Raw genomic sequence first — 15,510 nt, 5'->3', positions numbered from 1 at the left:
ACTTCCACAGCTCATACACCACATATGGCATACAAGCACCTGCTTACTGTGTTGTCACAACCAGTTGCGTCTCATGAATAATTGGTAGCAATATTGCCTCCTCTATTGCACAATGCTGCAATTACCTGTCATCACCACCTCTGAGGTTCACCCTGCACCTCAAGCTAAGACAATTTGATCCCAATCACTTGGCTTTGTGGTTTGTGACAGTGAACAGCATTTTTGAAGCAAAGGGAATTTTAGTTGATGATTCTAAATACACTAACCTAAGCTACCATCTGCTGGGACAGGCAGAACTAATCAGTGACCTTATCCTGTTGCTGCCACCTACAAACAACTGCAGCATAGCAAAGACAGTTCTCCTGTGGAGACTTCCTCGAACCCTGAAATAACAGCTACAAGAGATTGTCTATGAACAGTATCTCCCTGACAACGTGCCTTCACAACTTTGGCATCACCTCCACACAACTATTGATCATACTCTCATGCCAGATATGACCTTATGGATGCTGTGGATCATCAAGTTACCAGCAGTGTTGCACAGGGTGATGATTGCATATGAATCTGAACATCTAGGAAAAGACTCGGGTTGGCAGATCAAGTGCCCTCAGTGATAGGCCACTAACATCTATTAGACAGACAGATGGACACCACCCTGCATATTATGCGCCAAGGACATCTGGCATGCCACCCATTCCCAGGTGAACCAGCTTGATGTAACACAATGGTGACGTCACTTTGTCTTAGCAGCTGACTGTGTGCCATCACATGCCACCTAACCTGCACCACTAACCAATAACACAGCTACTGTTACAGCCAGACCACAGCAGTTGATATGCTGGTTCCACAGTAAATTTGGATACGATTCTAGCAGATATCTTGCTCCTTGCAAGTTCCCAAACATCAGTGGACAGAAAAAGGTGCTTCATCATGCTCCAGTGAGCAAAGTTGCTTACCTCATTTGCACATAATGTGAACTCCATGTCACCTCCATGATGGCCACACAAGGAAGCCTCTTTATTGCTCAGCTTGCTACACAACAGTATGGGTGCTGAAATCACCTCATTCCCACATGGCAGCATTGGAAACTTCAAACTGACATCATCACTCTTGCTTCACTGAGTGAACAACATGCAGATACCAGTCTACAGAACTACTACATGCACTGTTCACATGTTGATGAACATACCTTGACTTTCTACATAACAGGTGTCTGTAAACCAATCATTGGCATGGACTTTATAGAGTTTTCCAGTGCTCACCTGACATAGTACAAATGCCATTGATGCTTTATGCTGCTGGGAATCACATAAAGGGACTTTCCACTCTGACCCTGCTGCTGGGACTGCTTCTCCTGAGCACCTCACCACTAACAACTCCTCTTCTGATGCACTCAGCGAGTGTGTCCAGTTGTTAGATGACATTCTCACTGCCCATCAGCGCACCACCTCCAACCACAACTCCTACACTCAGCCACATTCCACACACAGCAGTCACCTCACCACAGTGCATGCCAATAGTGGCCAGCAACAATCACAAAGTCTGTACATCACACTGTGCAATGTTTGTAAACAGTAAAACAGACTCACCCACTTCCTGAACTCTGGCTCATATGCATGCAGTGTGAGAAGGAACTATGCAGTGAATTGTGACCATTGATGGTCTTCCTGTTCACCACAAATCTCGCCATTTGAGATCTGAAAACCTGCAGACTACTAAGAACACACTGTGAGCTTCCCACATTTAGCTCATATGTAAGAAACAGGATTCCTTCAGACTTTATGGGTACTATAGAGTGCTCAGCTCTAGAACAGTTCATGATAGTTACCCTATTCCTAACATCCAGAACTTTATGCACGTACTTGCCGGCACAATGGTATTCAGTGTTATCGAGTGTAAGCAGGCATATTTGCAAATACCAATGCACCCAGGTGACATCCTGAAAACAGTCATCTTCAGTCCATTTGAACTGTAAGAATCTCTCTTCATGCTGTACGGACTAAAGGACGCCACACAAACGTGACAATGTTTTGTTCACAGACTACACCAGCAATTTTGATATTACTACACCTATCTCAATGATAAACTCATATCCTCCACCATCCATGATGAGGATTCACATCATCTACAAGAAGTTCTAGCTGCACTACAATAAGGCAGTGTTGTAATTAATGAAACACTGTGAACTTCAGCAGCTGGAGATGATGATTTGAGGCCATACACTCAACACTTGGATGTGGTGAAAAACTTCCACTTCCAAAAACTTTCGATGACCTGTATTGATTCCTTTGAATCCTTAACTACCAATGGTGACACCTTTCCCATGCAACAACACTGCAGTCTTCTCTCATGAATTCTTTGTTCAACAGAGAGATACTGGTCTTATGTGCAGACTTCACACAGCCTATGGACATGACAAGTCAGATGGACTTACCTATGCTAGCGCACCATGTTCAGCAGCATGTTTGGAACATTCTCATTCTGCCTCCCTCATCTCATTCAATCCAAAAGTGTTTATATGCAAGAATCTTGTCTCCTGCAACTTTGTAATGACGTGAGATGATTTTGTACAAGCAGTTCAGCAGCCTCTTATTCAGGCCCAAACAGGGTGCTTAAATGTGGTTCAGAGAAATTCCCGACCATCTCACTCGCCCATCTTAGACCCACCTGGGTACTCCAGGATAAATCTGCCTCCACTCAACCAGATGTCAACACACTGATTAATGAGAATGATGACCAACACTAGTCACTCACATCTACCCCACCCTTGGATACACCCAGAGACAGACAGGACTTCGATGAGCTTCCACCATGACTGCCTCCTTCCATTGCACCATATGAGTTACAATACAGCCATGTCAGATACACCCCACACTTCTGACACCTTAACATTTGTACAACATCACAAACTCATACAGAACCATGAGAAATGGCTCATTTGTGCTTCACACACTTGCCTGCCCCAGCACTATCAGTCACGCACATCTGCGCATCACTTCTCTCAGAAACAGTCCAGTCATGCCTCACTCAGGTGCCCACCACAATACAAATGATAAAGTGCATCTGTGTATGCCGACACACACTTGCCACAGTGCTCTGTACTCCTAGCAGAGGGCTCTGTGGGGATATTGACCTCTACATGAGAGTTGAACGTCTCTGCCCAGCATGGAGTGGACAAACTTTGGACACGGTGAAAGACAGTACAGTCTAGAATAATGTTAAAGATGCATGTATGTATGTGTAGTTGCTATCATAAATGAAGTTATATTACATATATCACACAGTGTATGATTGGAAGTAGTTCCTACCACACTGTGGACAACTATTCCTACAAAGTGATTCATACCAGCTTTTATTTAAAATACTATTTAATAGTACTCTCCCTCTACATCTATGAAATACTGTTGGTATATAGCAATCCAGAATTATTCACAGAAAATGATTGTTATCATTTGCATGACGTGGGGAATAAAGATAATTTTAAGCTTAATGTCCATCATTTAAAATTACATCCTCAGAATCCCCAATATATAGGAATGAAAATCTTAAGCAGGCTGAAAGATACAAACATTATGGGCATTAGCTAGGTCTACTGAAAAAGAATCAACTCACAATACTGTACAGGTTTTCCGTTAAAACCAACTGCAAGAAAGAAAATGTACTGTGTGATGAAAATGTGCATGTAGTTTTGTTTCTCACAATTAATTTTACTGAGATGGCAGGGCATTAAAAATATTAGACAAATTGCTTTTTCATGACTATGCTTTCCCCTTGCACCAAAGAATGGAAAATACAGATTGAAAATAACAATATTATGAGGAGGATAGTTGCTGCTCACTACATAGCAGAAATGCTGAGTCGCAGGTAGGCACAATAAAAAGACTCTCACAATTAAAGCTTTTGGCCATTCGCCTTCATCAACAATAGACACATATACATACACTCGGGCAAACACAACTCACACAGGGCTGCAGTCTCAGACAGCTGGAACTGGTTTCAGTTGCCTGAGACTGCAGTCGTGCAGGTGCGCGAGTGTGTGCTCTTGGATGTGTATCTATTGTTGATGAAGGCCAGTGGCCAAAAGCTTTAACTGTGAGAGCCTTGTTGTTGTGCCTATATGCGACTCAGCATCTCCACTATATGGTGAGTAGCAACTTTCTCCTTACATATAATTAAAAAAAAAAAAGATATTAACTTAAGAGTTCTGTGCCATCTTTGTAGCTTCAGTTTTCTGTAAGTGAAATGTATTATAAGTTTTTGACATGTCTCTTGTACTGTAATCTGATGATTTATGAGTGTATATTATGATATGATTAATCATTATTTCCCTTCTGGTTGTTTCAGCAGGAAGTGTGTTGAATAATAATAAATTTGTTGAACAGTTAAAAATTCTGTATAGATTTATTCATGCTGCAGTGAAATATGCTTAGGATTGTTGTTATGGTGGGAAGTGATGATTATTACAGTGTGAAAACAAAATAGCAACTGTACTTGTGCATATATAGTTGATTTCACTATAGTTACTTTTTGAAAATTTATCCTGGTGTAAGAAATGATTATTATGCTCTTAAACAGTGAAAGTCAAGCAAGGTTTCAGAATGGTGACTTGCAGTGTGTTTCATTGGCAGGTTGTCATTGATGCTCCACTATTGTGATGTTATTCACTGAAATATCAAACAAAAATTCAGGACCCTTTTTGTGCTTTCTCAGTGATCTAGCATTTAAAGAGCACTTCCCAGAAAGCGGTAACTTTCAGTAATGATTTTTCTTGAAGCAATGCTGGAGAGTGTGTACAAATCTTCACTTCTTTGATAGAAATTTTGAGACTGTATCTTCACCTCTGCTTTTGATGAAGAACGCAGGGAATTTTTTCCAGTGAGGACGACAGCTTGCAAAACAACTGTTAGTCAATTGCACATCAGGCATCCATCAGAAATTTCCGGAGATGCTGCTCAGGACCACGTGAAATGGTGGAAAGGACTTGACTGAGTCACCAAATGCAGTAAGTGGGATGAAACAATGTTTGGCAAATGTGTACTTTTACTCGTACAGCACAGCCCAGCAGTGTTTCGAGAACAATGCAGAGAAACTCAGCAGCAGGGACAAATTCTAGGCTGAACTGAAGGAAATGTTTGGTGACAATCAGCAGCAAGTCTGGCCCTATATCCCACCATGCATATAAATATGACAGAAGCTGACAAAATCCCACACTTGATGCAAGGAGCCATAGAATAGATGTAAAACAGAGAAATTCACCAAGTGGTGCCAACAAATCGTGGAAATGCAACAGAAAAATATCAAATGAAAGAGTATGACTGACTGCCAAATGTGGTGCGTATAGCAGCTGTGGGAGACCACCATGAGCTCATCTCTCTCTCATGCCAGGCAGTAAGGGAAGAGAAAGCAGTGTACAGCAGCCAGAAATGTGAGCTCGATACATCAGTAGGTAATAAATAATGTCTAAGAAGAGGTTTATTGATCTTCAACACCAGTATCTACCATTAGTCAAATGCACCACGAAGTACGCACTTGGCGCCTACTCAAACTTAGGCCACAATGGTCAAATGATAACCCAGCATCTGACTGACTCCTCCACCAAGTACAACGCCCCACAGAAAATATAGTGAACATGGAGAACAACATTCCACAACATTTTCCCCATGAGCACCCTGGACAGGTTGTACCCTACTGCAGAGAGACAAAATGAGTGTTGACAAATATTATGCCACAAAATGTCAGCTAGTGCAACAGTCATAATTACTTTAGTCAACTGCAGGCAATTGTAGTCAACCTGTGGGACGAAGCCAATTACCACACCCTGGACAGGGTCACTCCCAAAGATGCTGTGGCTGTTGCCCATCACTGTATAAATGTACCAGCTGTTTATCTAGCAACCAATTCAGGAAAACTGAAAAAGGTGAAGCCAGCACTAATGAAAATACCCCATGGATTACAGTCACCATTAGGAAATCACATTGACAGCCAATCAGTCTGGCGGCCAGTCAATTCAGGGGCGTCATTTTCCATCATGCCAGATTCTTATAATTGTCAGCTAAATGAAAGTTTTCGAAAATCCGCTCAGCTGACAGCAACATGTATTGCAAGAATAATTATCAATGGCAGAATGCAGACCATTGAATTTGTCATTTTAACAGACTGTAGCCATAATGTTAAGTGTAATGGGACTTCTTGCAGCCATCACAAGCATTTGGGCTGTGAAAGATAAGAGCTCCAAATTGACAAAGCTATTCCAACACGCACAGGTGACATATTGCTCTGGGCAATTGTTTGCTATTGAAGATGTTGTACCACTGTCATCAATAACGTGAGTTCCAGTCTTCAGTTGATATGCTCAGTTCATCTATGAAGATTTTGTCAATTCTAACAGCTACTCAGGTGCTCAAAAGAAATCTGCATGCCAGTGACAGTCCTAAACATTTCTGGTGGTCAAGACCTTTTGATCACTAGTTGTCATGAGTAGTAACAACTCATCCCTAAAGATACTTGCATATGTACAGCTGAACCAGTCAAGGAAGAGCAGCTTAGCATCAACAACAGAGTCGTGCATGGCTACTACCATATGCAGTGCAGGTGTGGAAGCTACTATCAAACAGCAAATAGGATCTGATTTGACCAAGGAACAACATAGAGTGTTAGCTGTCTTGCATCAATTTTTGGATGCTTTCAAATGAGGTGTGGAGAAAAGGTAGGCCAGAACTAAGGATCATCCATTAATTAGCCAGAACTTGTGTAAGGTGTTGCTGGCTGAACAACAGATAATCCATCTGGGAGGGAGTAGAGAAGATGCTGTAAGATGATGTCATTGAAGCTTCAGAGTGTCCTTGGTCCTCTCTGACATTTGTTGTGAAGGAGGACAACACATAGCAGTTCTGCAGCAACTACTGACGAAACACACTCTTGAAGAAAGACGTCTATCTGTTGCTGTGCATTCATTAGACCCTCAACTGATTAAAAGGAGCCCAGTATTTCTTAACCATGGACGTGCAGGCAGGCTACTGGAAAATCAAGGTTGATAAGGCTGACCAGAAAAGACTAATTTCATAGTTCCTCATGGCCTCTATGACTTTAAGTTAGGCCGTTTGCTCTGTGTAACACTCCAGCCACCTTCAACCAACCTGCTTCAATGTCTTAAATGGACAACTTGGCTTTGTGACATTGTCATATTTTCAATGATATTTGAAGATTGTCTAAGCTGCCTGACGACCCTGTGGATGTATGTTCAGACTGCAAGTCTCTGTCTGAATATAGACAAGTGCCTCTTCATCACTCAAGAAATGAAAACTTGGCACCACTAGTGAATGGTGATGGAGGCATTCCCGATACAGAGAAAATAAGAGCAATCACAGATTTTCTGACTCCTGAGAATATTCATGATGTGAGAGATTTTCTCAGAATGTGCTCATGCTACTGGTGATTCACAAAGATTCTGTACTAAGGCTTGTCCCTTGCAGCTAGCACAGCATCAGTGACAGCATAGCCGGTGAGTTAGTCAGTGCGAACTGTACCACAGGCTCAACAAGTTAAAACAGATTCGCAAGCATGCGCTACCTAATACGTTCCAAAACTCCGCACATAAAGATGAGTTTTTCACTGGGCTTATACATTGGGTTCTGTTGGTGATAGAAAGGTAGGTTCAAGTGCTTCAGATAGCCCTCAGGTTAGTGACCATTTGTGTATCCAACAGAAGGATCGTCTTAGTGTAACTATCCTACAGTACAGCGTCGAATTGGCATATTATGCACTTGCTCCAGCTTAGACAAATGGAGCAAATAGGTTGGGTCTTAAAACCGATCTTGAGCGAACTTCAGAATTTTCTTTATCTTTATCCGTTTCCAAGAAAGCAGCATTCTATGTGCTGTCTGTTCCTGGTATATATGGTATTGAAGTCTTGTGGGAAAATCATGAAATAATAATGACCACTAACTTCACTGTCACTATGTTGCTATATTAAAACAGCTACACTCAAAATTAAAAAATATGATCACGCATGTGTTAGTCTAGCTAATCAATATTTTAACAGTCATACCATAAAGTGAGGCTGGTTAAGTTGAAAAGTGAAAATTGCATATATTATTTGATGTGAGTGAAAAAGTTATTTCCAGGTGAAGTATAGTGGTTCTTTTGCAGGTATTCCAGGGAAAGTCTTCCATGATTGTGTCCATGGATCAATGTGGCTGCATCCACTGTGTGTCAAACTTGTTGACACACTTGAGTTCCAGAGGCTTCGTAACATAAAGCAGTTGGGCCTTGCATATCTAGTGTACCCAGGTGCAGGCCACAATCGTTTTGAACATTCCCTTGGGTAAGTTCCAAGCAGCTGCAGCAGTAGATGAAAGGTTAAATACAGAAAGCACTGTTTTTAACTTTATTATTTTATGTTCAATGTGCATTATAAATTTTTTAGGTTACCTTTGTTGCATAAAGTGGGTGTACTGAACACATACTGATAGTATAGTTTAACATCTATTACTAATATTCTAGAATGTTCTGTTGATCTATCAGTGTCTGGTCATCTAGCAGAATATCAGTAATATACAAGGGGAGACCCAAAAGTAACCAGAATCGTAATGCTGCACATCGTGTACTTGTAGTAGCAGGTTGCGCTGCCCGAGGGTTGTAGTAGGAACTCTGCTGAGTCATTCTGCCACGCGGCATCACCCAACAGTAAGAAGTGTGGTTTCTTTGGCAGTTCTTTTAGTGTGCGTACAGTACAGACGTGACATGAGTAAATGGCTAGTTCTTATGAACAATGTGCGGCAGTGAAGTTTTGTTTTTTGCTCAGCAAGAACGCAGCAGAAACTGTTACAATGATTCAGACAGTGTACGAATGGTTTTCTTAGTTTAAAAGGGGAGAAATAGTGGTTGAAGATCAGCCCCATTCCGGTCGACCTTCAACTGCTCGAAGCGAAGACAACATCGACATAATCCGTGACCTCATCAGTGAAGATCGCCGCAGGACAATCGACCAACTTGAGAACTTGTCCGGGTTGTCCTTTAGCTCAATTCAGTGCATCTTGACCATCGATTTTGGGATGCGAAGAGTGGCAGCAAAATTCATGCCGAAGCTTCTTACCGGGGATCAAAGGGATCGTCGCGTTCAAGCCTGTCTCAAAATGAAGGACACGTTCAAAGATGATCCACATTTTTTCAACAAAATCATTACAGGTGATGAGTCGTGGTGCTATGAGTAAGATTCAGAAAGTAAACAACAGTCATCACAATGGAAGTCACCTGGCTCACCTCGACCAAAAAAAGCTTGACAAGTGAAATCACGACAACGCTCCTGTGCACTCGGCTGTCAGCGTTCGCCAGTTTTTGGCCTCAACGAAGACTACCACCTTGACCCATGCGCCCTATTCGCCGTATTTAGCACCCTTGGACTTCTTCCCATTCCAGAGGATGAAAAGATACTTGAGAGGGAAGCATTTTGCGGATGTGGAAGATGTGAAACACAATGTCATGAAAGTGCTAGCAGGTATCAAAGAGGACGAATTTAAAAGGTGCTTCAAACACTGGAATGAACGTGTGGACAAGTATATTAACGCTAATGGAGAGTACTTTGAAGGAGGTGAAGGTTGTTTTTGAAAACAATAAAGTATATGCTCTCTAGAAAGAAATTCCGGTTATTTTTGGGTCCCCCCTCGTATCTCACCTTAAATATTTCTTTATGATAATTTGAATTAGAGTAGATTGTTACTCACCAAGTGGAGGTTGTGTTGACCAGCATATAGGCACATTTACACATTTAATACTAGAAACACCCCCCTCCCCCCCCCCCCCCCCCCCACACACACACACTCACACACACACACACACACACACACACACACACACACACACACACACACACACACACACACCGGTGGGGGATTGGGGTGGGGGGGGGAGATTGAAAGAGGAGGAAGAGGAGGAGGAGGAGGAGGAGGAGAAAAGGTGGTGTCCATGGGAATGACCAAGAGAACATGACCATTTATACCGATATACAGTTAGTTAGCAGTCATGTGCTCTTTTGAAAGCTGCACTGTGGTTGCACTTAAATTCATAGACTATATGGCTGCTTTCAGTGGTGGCTCTGCCTTTGATGGAGTAGGAAATGGCTGACAGGACTGGAGTAGTGAGAGGATGTAAAAGACAGATCTTGTGTCTAGTCTTTTACTGGGACGTAAGCCATGGGGCACGGTTGGGAACAGAGCTGGAATATGGCCAAACAAGGATATTGTGTGGTGTGAGTGGGTGGTGGAATAGCAGTGCAGAAGGGGTTGAGCAGATAGTAGGGAGGATATTTCTTATTTCAAGGAATGACAACAGGTAATGGAAAAGTCCTGGGTGGTACTGAGTCACGAGTGGGATGCTCTTCTACGGCCAGTCTGTGGGTATGTGGAGGAAAGTAGGTGACTAGGGAGACAAGATCCAGAAGATTGGTTTCTGGATAAGGTAGGGAGGATAATTTCAGTCTTGCTTCTCAGCAAGATCCTTGTAGAGGGACTTCTTCTGACTGTAGACGTGACAATTACAGGTGGCAAGGTTGTAACATGGTGTGGAATTGGTGGCAGATGTTGAAATAGAGATGTTTGAAGTGGACAGAAGTATTTATGGACCCATGACAACTCATTGGGCTGCGAAGGACCAGGTGAAGTGAATGGGGGAAGGTCTTGAGGTTTTGAAGGGATGTGGATAGGGTGTCCTCACTCTTGGTCCGTATAATAAAGGAATCTGCCCCACAGCACATATCCCTATCAAAGGCGTAGATGCAAGATCTGACCTCATTACCATCTACTCCTGTCCTGTCACAGGCATTTCCTAACACCCCATTAAAGGCATGGGAACTTGTGAAAGCAGTCATATGATCTACCACGTTAGCTACAACCACTGTGGCTTTCTATGTGGGCATGTCCACCAATAAGCTGCCTGTCTGCATAAATTGCCACTGCCAAAACTGTAGCCTTGGGATAGCTGGACCACTCATTTGCCAAGCATGCTGTACAACACTATTTACTTGGCTTCACAGCCTATGCCATCAAGACTCTTCCAAGTGACACCAGCTTTTCTGAATTGTGCAGGTGGGAACTCTACTGCCAACATATTCTTCAGTTTCCTGAGCTGCCGGTGTCTATAAACTATTGCTGGTCCCTGTCTTCCAACTGCCTCTATCCCCTTCCCTGTTCCTACTCCCCTTCCCTGTTCCTACTCCCAAGCTCACCTACATGCAATAATTATTTCCCTTTCTCTGTTTCTCTCCTCTCCATTCTCCCACTCCCCTACACCACAGGACAACACTCCCAGTGCTACACATAGCAGCCCACTACCTTGTCCCTTCCAAGTCCCGTGCACTCTCTCATTGGCAGCATTACAGCATCTCCTTCCACCTCTACCCAGCCATTCTTCCCTCTCTCCACCCCATGCCTTCTCTGTATCCTCTATACAGCCCAACTGAGATTGCTGCTCAGTTGAGTGGGGCCACAGTGTTAAAATAGTGTTTGTGTTCGTTTTTTCCATTCATCTGATGAAGGATGTTGTCCAGTAGCCAACAAATGTGTCACAGTATACTTCTACATGTACCTGTCTGCTCTCTTTGGTGAGTGGCAATCTGTCCTGATTCATATTGTTATGTCATTATATTTTCCATAGTTAAATTTTTCACATATTGATTAGTACTTACTGATGAGTTTCTCAATAATTTGTCGAGGTGAGCACCCACACACAATCCATATACAGGGCTTTGACCAAATATGAACACCTGGCAGAAACATCTAACATTGCTTGTGTTTTGACTTACCTGTGGCACTTCGGTGTGGTCTTTTGCTTTTCCTTTTGCTTTTCCTTTTCAGAAAATATATAACTCAACTTATCCTCTGACTTTCTGTACAAACTAGCATAGCTTTTAGTTTTCTGCTTCCACTAGAGTACCACAGGAAGTGTTTTGAGGTACTGAACAGACGTATCCAGTTTGCTGTTTCAGATACAGCTGAGAACTAAGAAAGCCTCAGATTTTGTGAACATAGCAGCTTATCTTCTAATGTGTTATCTCTGACTGGCCATAGCACCTGATGTCAAGTTGAGAATTTCTATATTTGAGACATAACCAGGGAGCAATGTCTTTGGGTGGCAGATAAATCAGTTGGCATAAACAGCCACTCAGTTGTAGCAGATCAGTGCATGGATTACAGAAACACACAACAGAAAATGGCATTCACCCTAGCCTTCAAGTACTAGCTCTCTTTCAAAAAATAATATACTCATTTACACACAGAACCATGCAGACACCCAAATGCACTCTTGTGACTCTGGAAAAATGAATTTGTGGCCATGGGAGTGTGTGTTTGGACACCTGTGTGGTTGTATGTGTTAATGTGTGCCGGCCAGTGTGGCCGTGTGGTTCTAGGCGCTTCAGTCTGGAACCGCGTGCCCGCTACAGTCGCAGGTTCGAATCCTGCCTCGGGCATGGATGTGCGTGATGTCCTTAGGTTAGTTAGGTTTAAGTAGTTCTAAGTTCTAGGGGACTTATGACCACAGATGTTGAGTCCCGTAGTGCTCAGAGCCATTTGAACCATTTGTTAATGTGTTTACTATTGCTAGAAAAAGATCTCGTGTTCAAAAGTCAGTGTGAATGATGTTTTGTGTTACGTGTTTGTCCTCCAAGCTTAGGTGAGTGGTTTCATTTCCCATGCTTTATGTATTGCTCCACCCAGGAATTTCCATTATTATTGTAAGTTGCTCTCAAATGTTAGTGTTCAGCTTACTTCAGCACCGTATGTATACTGCTGCTCATCTGGTATTTTGTAACCTCAAATAACTCACCTGAAATATGGCTTGAAACAAGGGTTTGGACAGTGCATTTACATCCAGAATAAAATTATTAATTAATTATAACTGTATTCCATATGAGCAGCCTACTTGTCATAATTAGCTCACAAATATGAGCACCCACTATGGATACTGAACAAAACTGACTCACTCCTGCCGCTCAGCATGGGACCGTTATGTATGCTGCCACTTCCATATAAAAAAAGTAAATGGTGCAGTTGTGCACATGTCTGTCCACTTGGTGGTATTGAATTTTGGGTTCCTTAGTACTTTTCAGCCGCCTCAGTAACCTCTTTCTATGGTATGGCACTTACACATCTTCTACGTTGATAAAAGCAGTTTCTACTGTATATTGCCTAATCTGGCAATGTCTAATGCCACATTGATGAAGGGCACTAAATTTTCAGATGTTGGCCTAAGCACAGTGCAGATCATGGCTGGTAGAAATTCTATCAAAAGGACAATCTCAGAATGGGAAGCCCAAGGGCATACCTGATTCATCAGTGGAAATGTTCTGTGTTGTAGTTGTACTGTACATGTTTTTACCTCCTTTTAAAATTAAGTCCATACAGCCTCTAAAATTGTTTACAAGTATTATTAATATTTCTTGTAACTTCAAACACAAAAATACTTACTTGTTGGTACTCTTCTGTATGTCACATTATTTTGCTGTAAGTTTCAGTCAAATTATGAATGTGTGCTGAAAAATAATGCCTTCAGATTTTCATATGTGAACTTTTAAAGCTTTTTAAATAAAACAAATGTTATTGATATTCTATGTCTTTATTCCTTCATTCTTCATGTCTACATATTTACAGCCCTCAGCCACTAGAGGGCTCCAAATTGCAGCATGTAACATGGTGGCGTGTGTAATGTAACTATGTCAGTGTGTGGCAGACAGCATGCTATAATCAAGTTTCAAATTCGAAGAATTTTTCCACACATGGAGCATCATACTCTTCAGTATGACACTGCCAGACCACACACAAGGACTGTGACATCTGCAACAATCCAACATGTTACATTGGCTGTCACTGATCATCTTTCATGCAGTCCCGACTTGGCCCCATCCGATTTTCATCTGTTTCCAAAACTCAAAGAACACCTTCAAGGACTTCAAATTGACAGTGATGAAGTGTTGCAAGCTTAGGTGAGGTTGTGGCTCCATCAACAAAGTCAAACATTGTGCAGTGATTGTATCAACAAACTGTACTCTCATTGGAAGAAATGTATTCATTGCCAGGGTGACTATGTTGAGAAATAAATATGTATACATTAAGAATGAAGATGTAGAATGTTAATAACATTTGTTTTATTTAAAAAGTTTTAAGAGTTTTCACAGAAAAATTAAGAGGCATTACTTTTCAGCACACTCTCGTACACAATTCACTTACTTTATATTACATATAGCACAAAATGTTTTGCATTATAAATTTGTTCCAGTGTTACCTGAGTGACTCTGAAATGCTCTGTAAATTGCTGCATTTATGACAATCATCATTGTTCTCAGGAAAGTTGTAGCAGTAATACCCATTTGTAAAACTGGAGACAATCAAGTAACCTCTTACAGACCTATCTCTCTCCTTCCTTCCCTTTTTTTCCTCAAAAAAATTGGAGAATGTAATGTAAAAAGGAATATTTGACAACATTTCTGAGAATAATAATTCAACAGAAATCCAGTTTGGCATCTAAAAAGGCATAGTTACTGAGAAAGCAAATATGTGATCTGACAAAGTCAGTTCTTGTAAAACCAAACAAGCAAACACATTGTTGACATTTCTTGTGTTTTTGCAAGGCTTATGATTGTGTAGATCATAAAATTCTGTTAGTGGAATTAAACTTGTATAGCATAACAGGTCTTTCCCTTCCATGGATGGGGTCATATCTTAACATTAGGATACAGAACGTCACATTAGCAAATGATACAACAGGAATATGATTTAATTCAGAGTCGAGAAGCTTTAAATATGGTATGTCACACTGTTTGGTGCTTGGTCTTGGAATGTTAATGACATGCTTTTATGTCTCTTAAATATCTGGAATGTTCACCTTCATAAATCTTATTTCTATGATTATTTGGTATTGTAAATAGCTGTTAATTAGTTGTACACAACACTGTCAAATTTACCTTTCTATTCTCTCCCTATTTATTGTTCCTTAACTTGGTTAAAGTCATAAACTTGCTTGTAATGTATTAATATAAGTTACACAACACAGACTATGGATTCAAACAATTTAAAAAGTGGCAAAGACCTGTATGGTAACCATGCATCATGACTAACATAGATGTTCATTCACATTGAGTGATGGACAATGACTGACTCTGGCTTTGTGTATGGCACATATATAGAGATGCATCTAGTACAGAAATTATAAAAAAGTTAAGAAACAAAGCTATTACATTTTAGGTATTAACATAAAACACGAAAAGTGAAAGAATGCCATAAGCAATATAATTGTCTTGATTGACTACAAAATGTATAATCAAAAAGTCACAGAAAGATATATACCATTTTATTGGGTGGAAATGTTCGTGTGCATTGGGAATTCCAAAGCCTGCCAAGAATTTTCTGGAAAAATGAATTTTCCGACTTAAATATTTCAAAAACTCAAATGTTCTTCTAGAAAAGTTACTCATTCTTGGAAACAGAAAAACTGGATCTGCAAAACCATAACAATGAGATT

At 41.2% G+C, this 15,510-nt stretch overlaps 1 protein-coding gene across 3 annotated transcripts in view; it reads left to right on the top strand.

Moving 5' to 3' along the window:
- Positions 1-15,510, top strand: part of LOC126174995 (uncharacterized) — an 897,629-nt gene that overhangs the window by 771,906 nt on the left and 110,213 nt on the right. For all 3 annotated transcript variants that reach the window (XM_049921478.1, XM_049921479.1, XM_049921481.1), the window contains one exon: positions 8,149-8,323. In XM_049921478.1, coding sequence (XP_049777435.1) covers positions 8,149-8,323 — 175 coding nt within the window. The remainder of the gene's footprint in view (positions 1-8,148; positions 8,324-15,510) is intronic.

This window comes from Schistocerca cancellata, chromosome 3, assembly GCF_023864275.1.
Source record: "Schistocerca cancellata isolate TAMUIC-IGC-003103 chromosome 3, iqSchCanc2.1, whole genome shotgun sequence".
In the NCBI taxonomy this organism is placed as follows: Eukaryota; Metazoa; Arthropoda; class Insecta; order Orthoptera; family Acrididae; genus Schistocerca; species Schistocerca cancellata.
The sequence above is the reverse complement of the archived record's forward strand: the minus strand, read 5'-3'. Positions and strand labels throughout refer to the sequence as shown.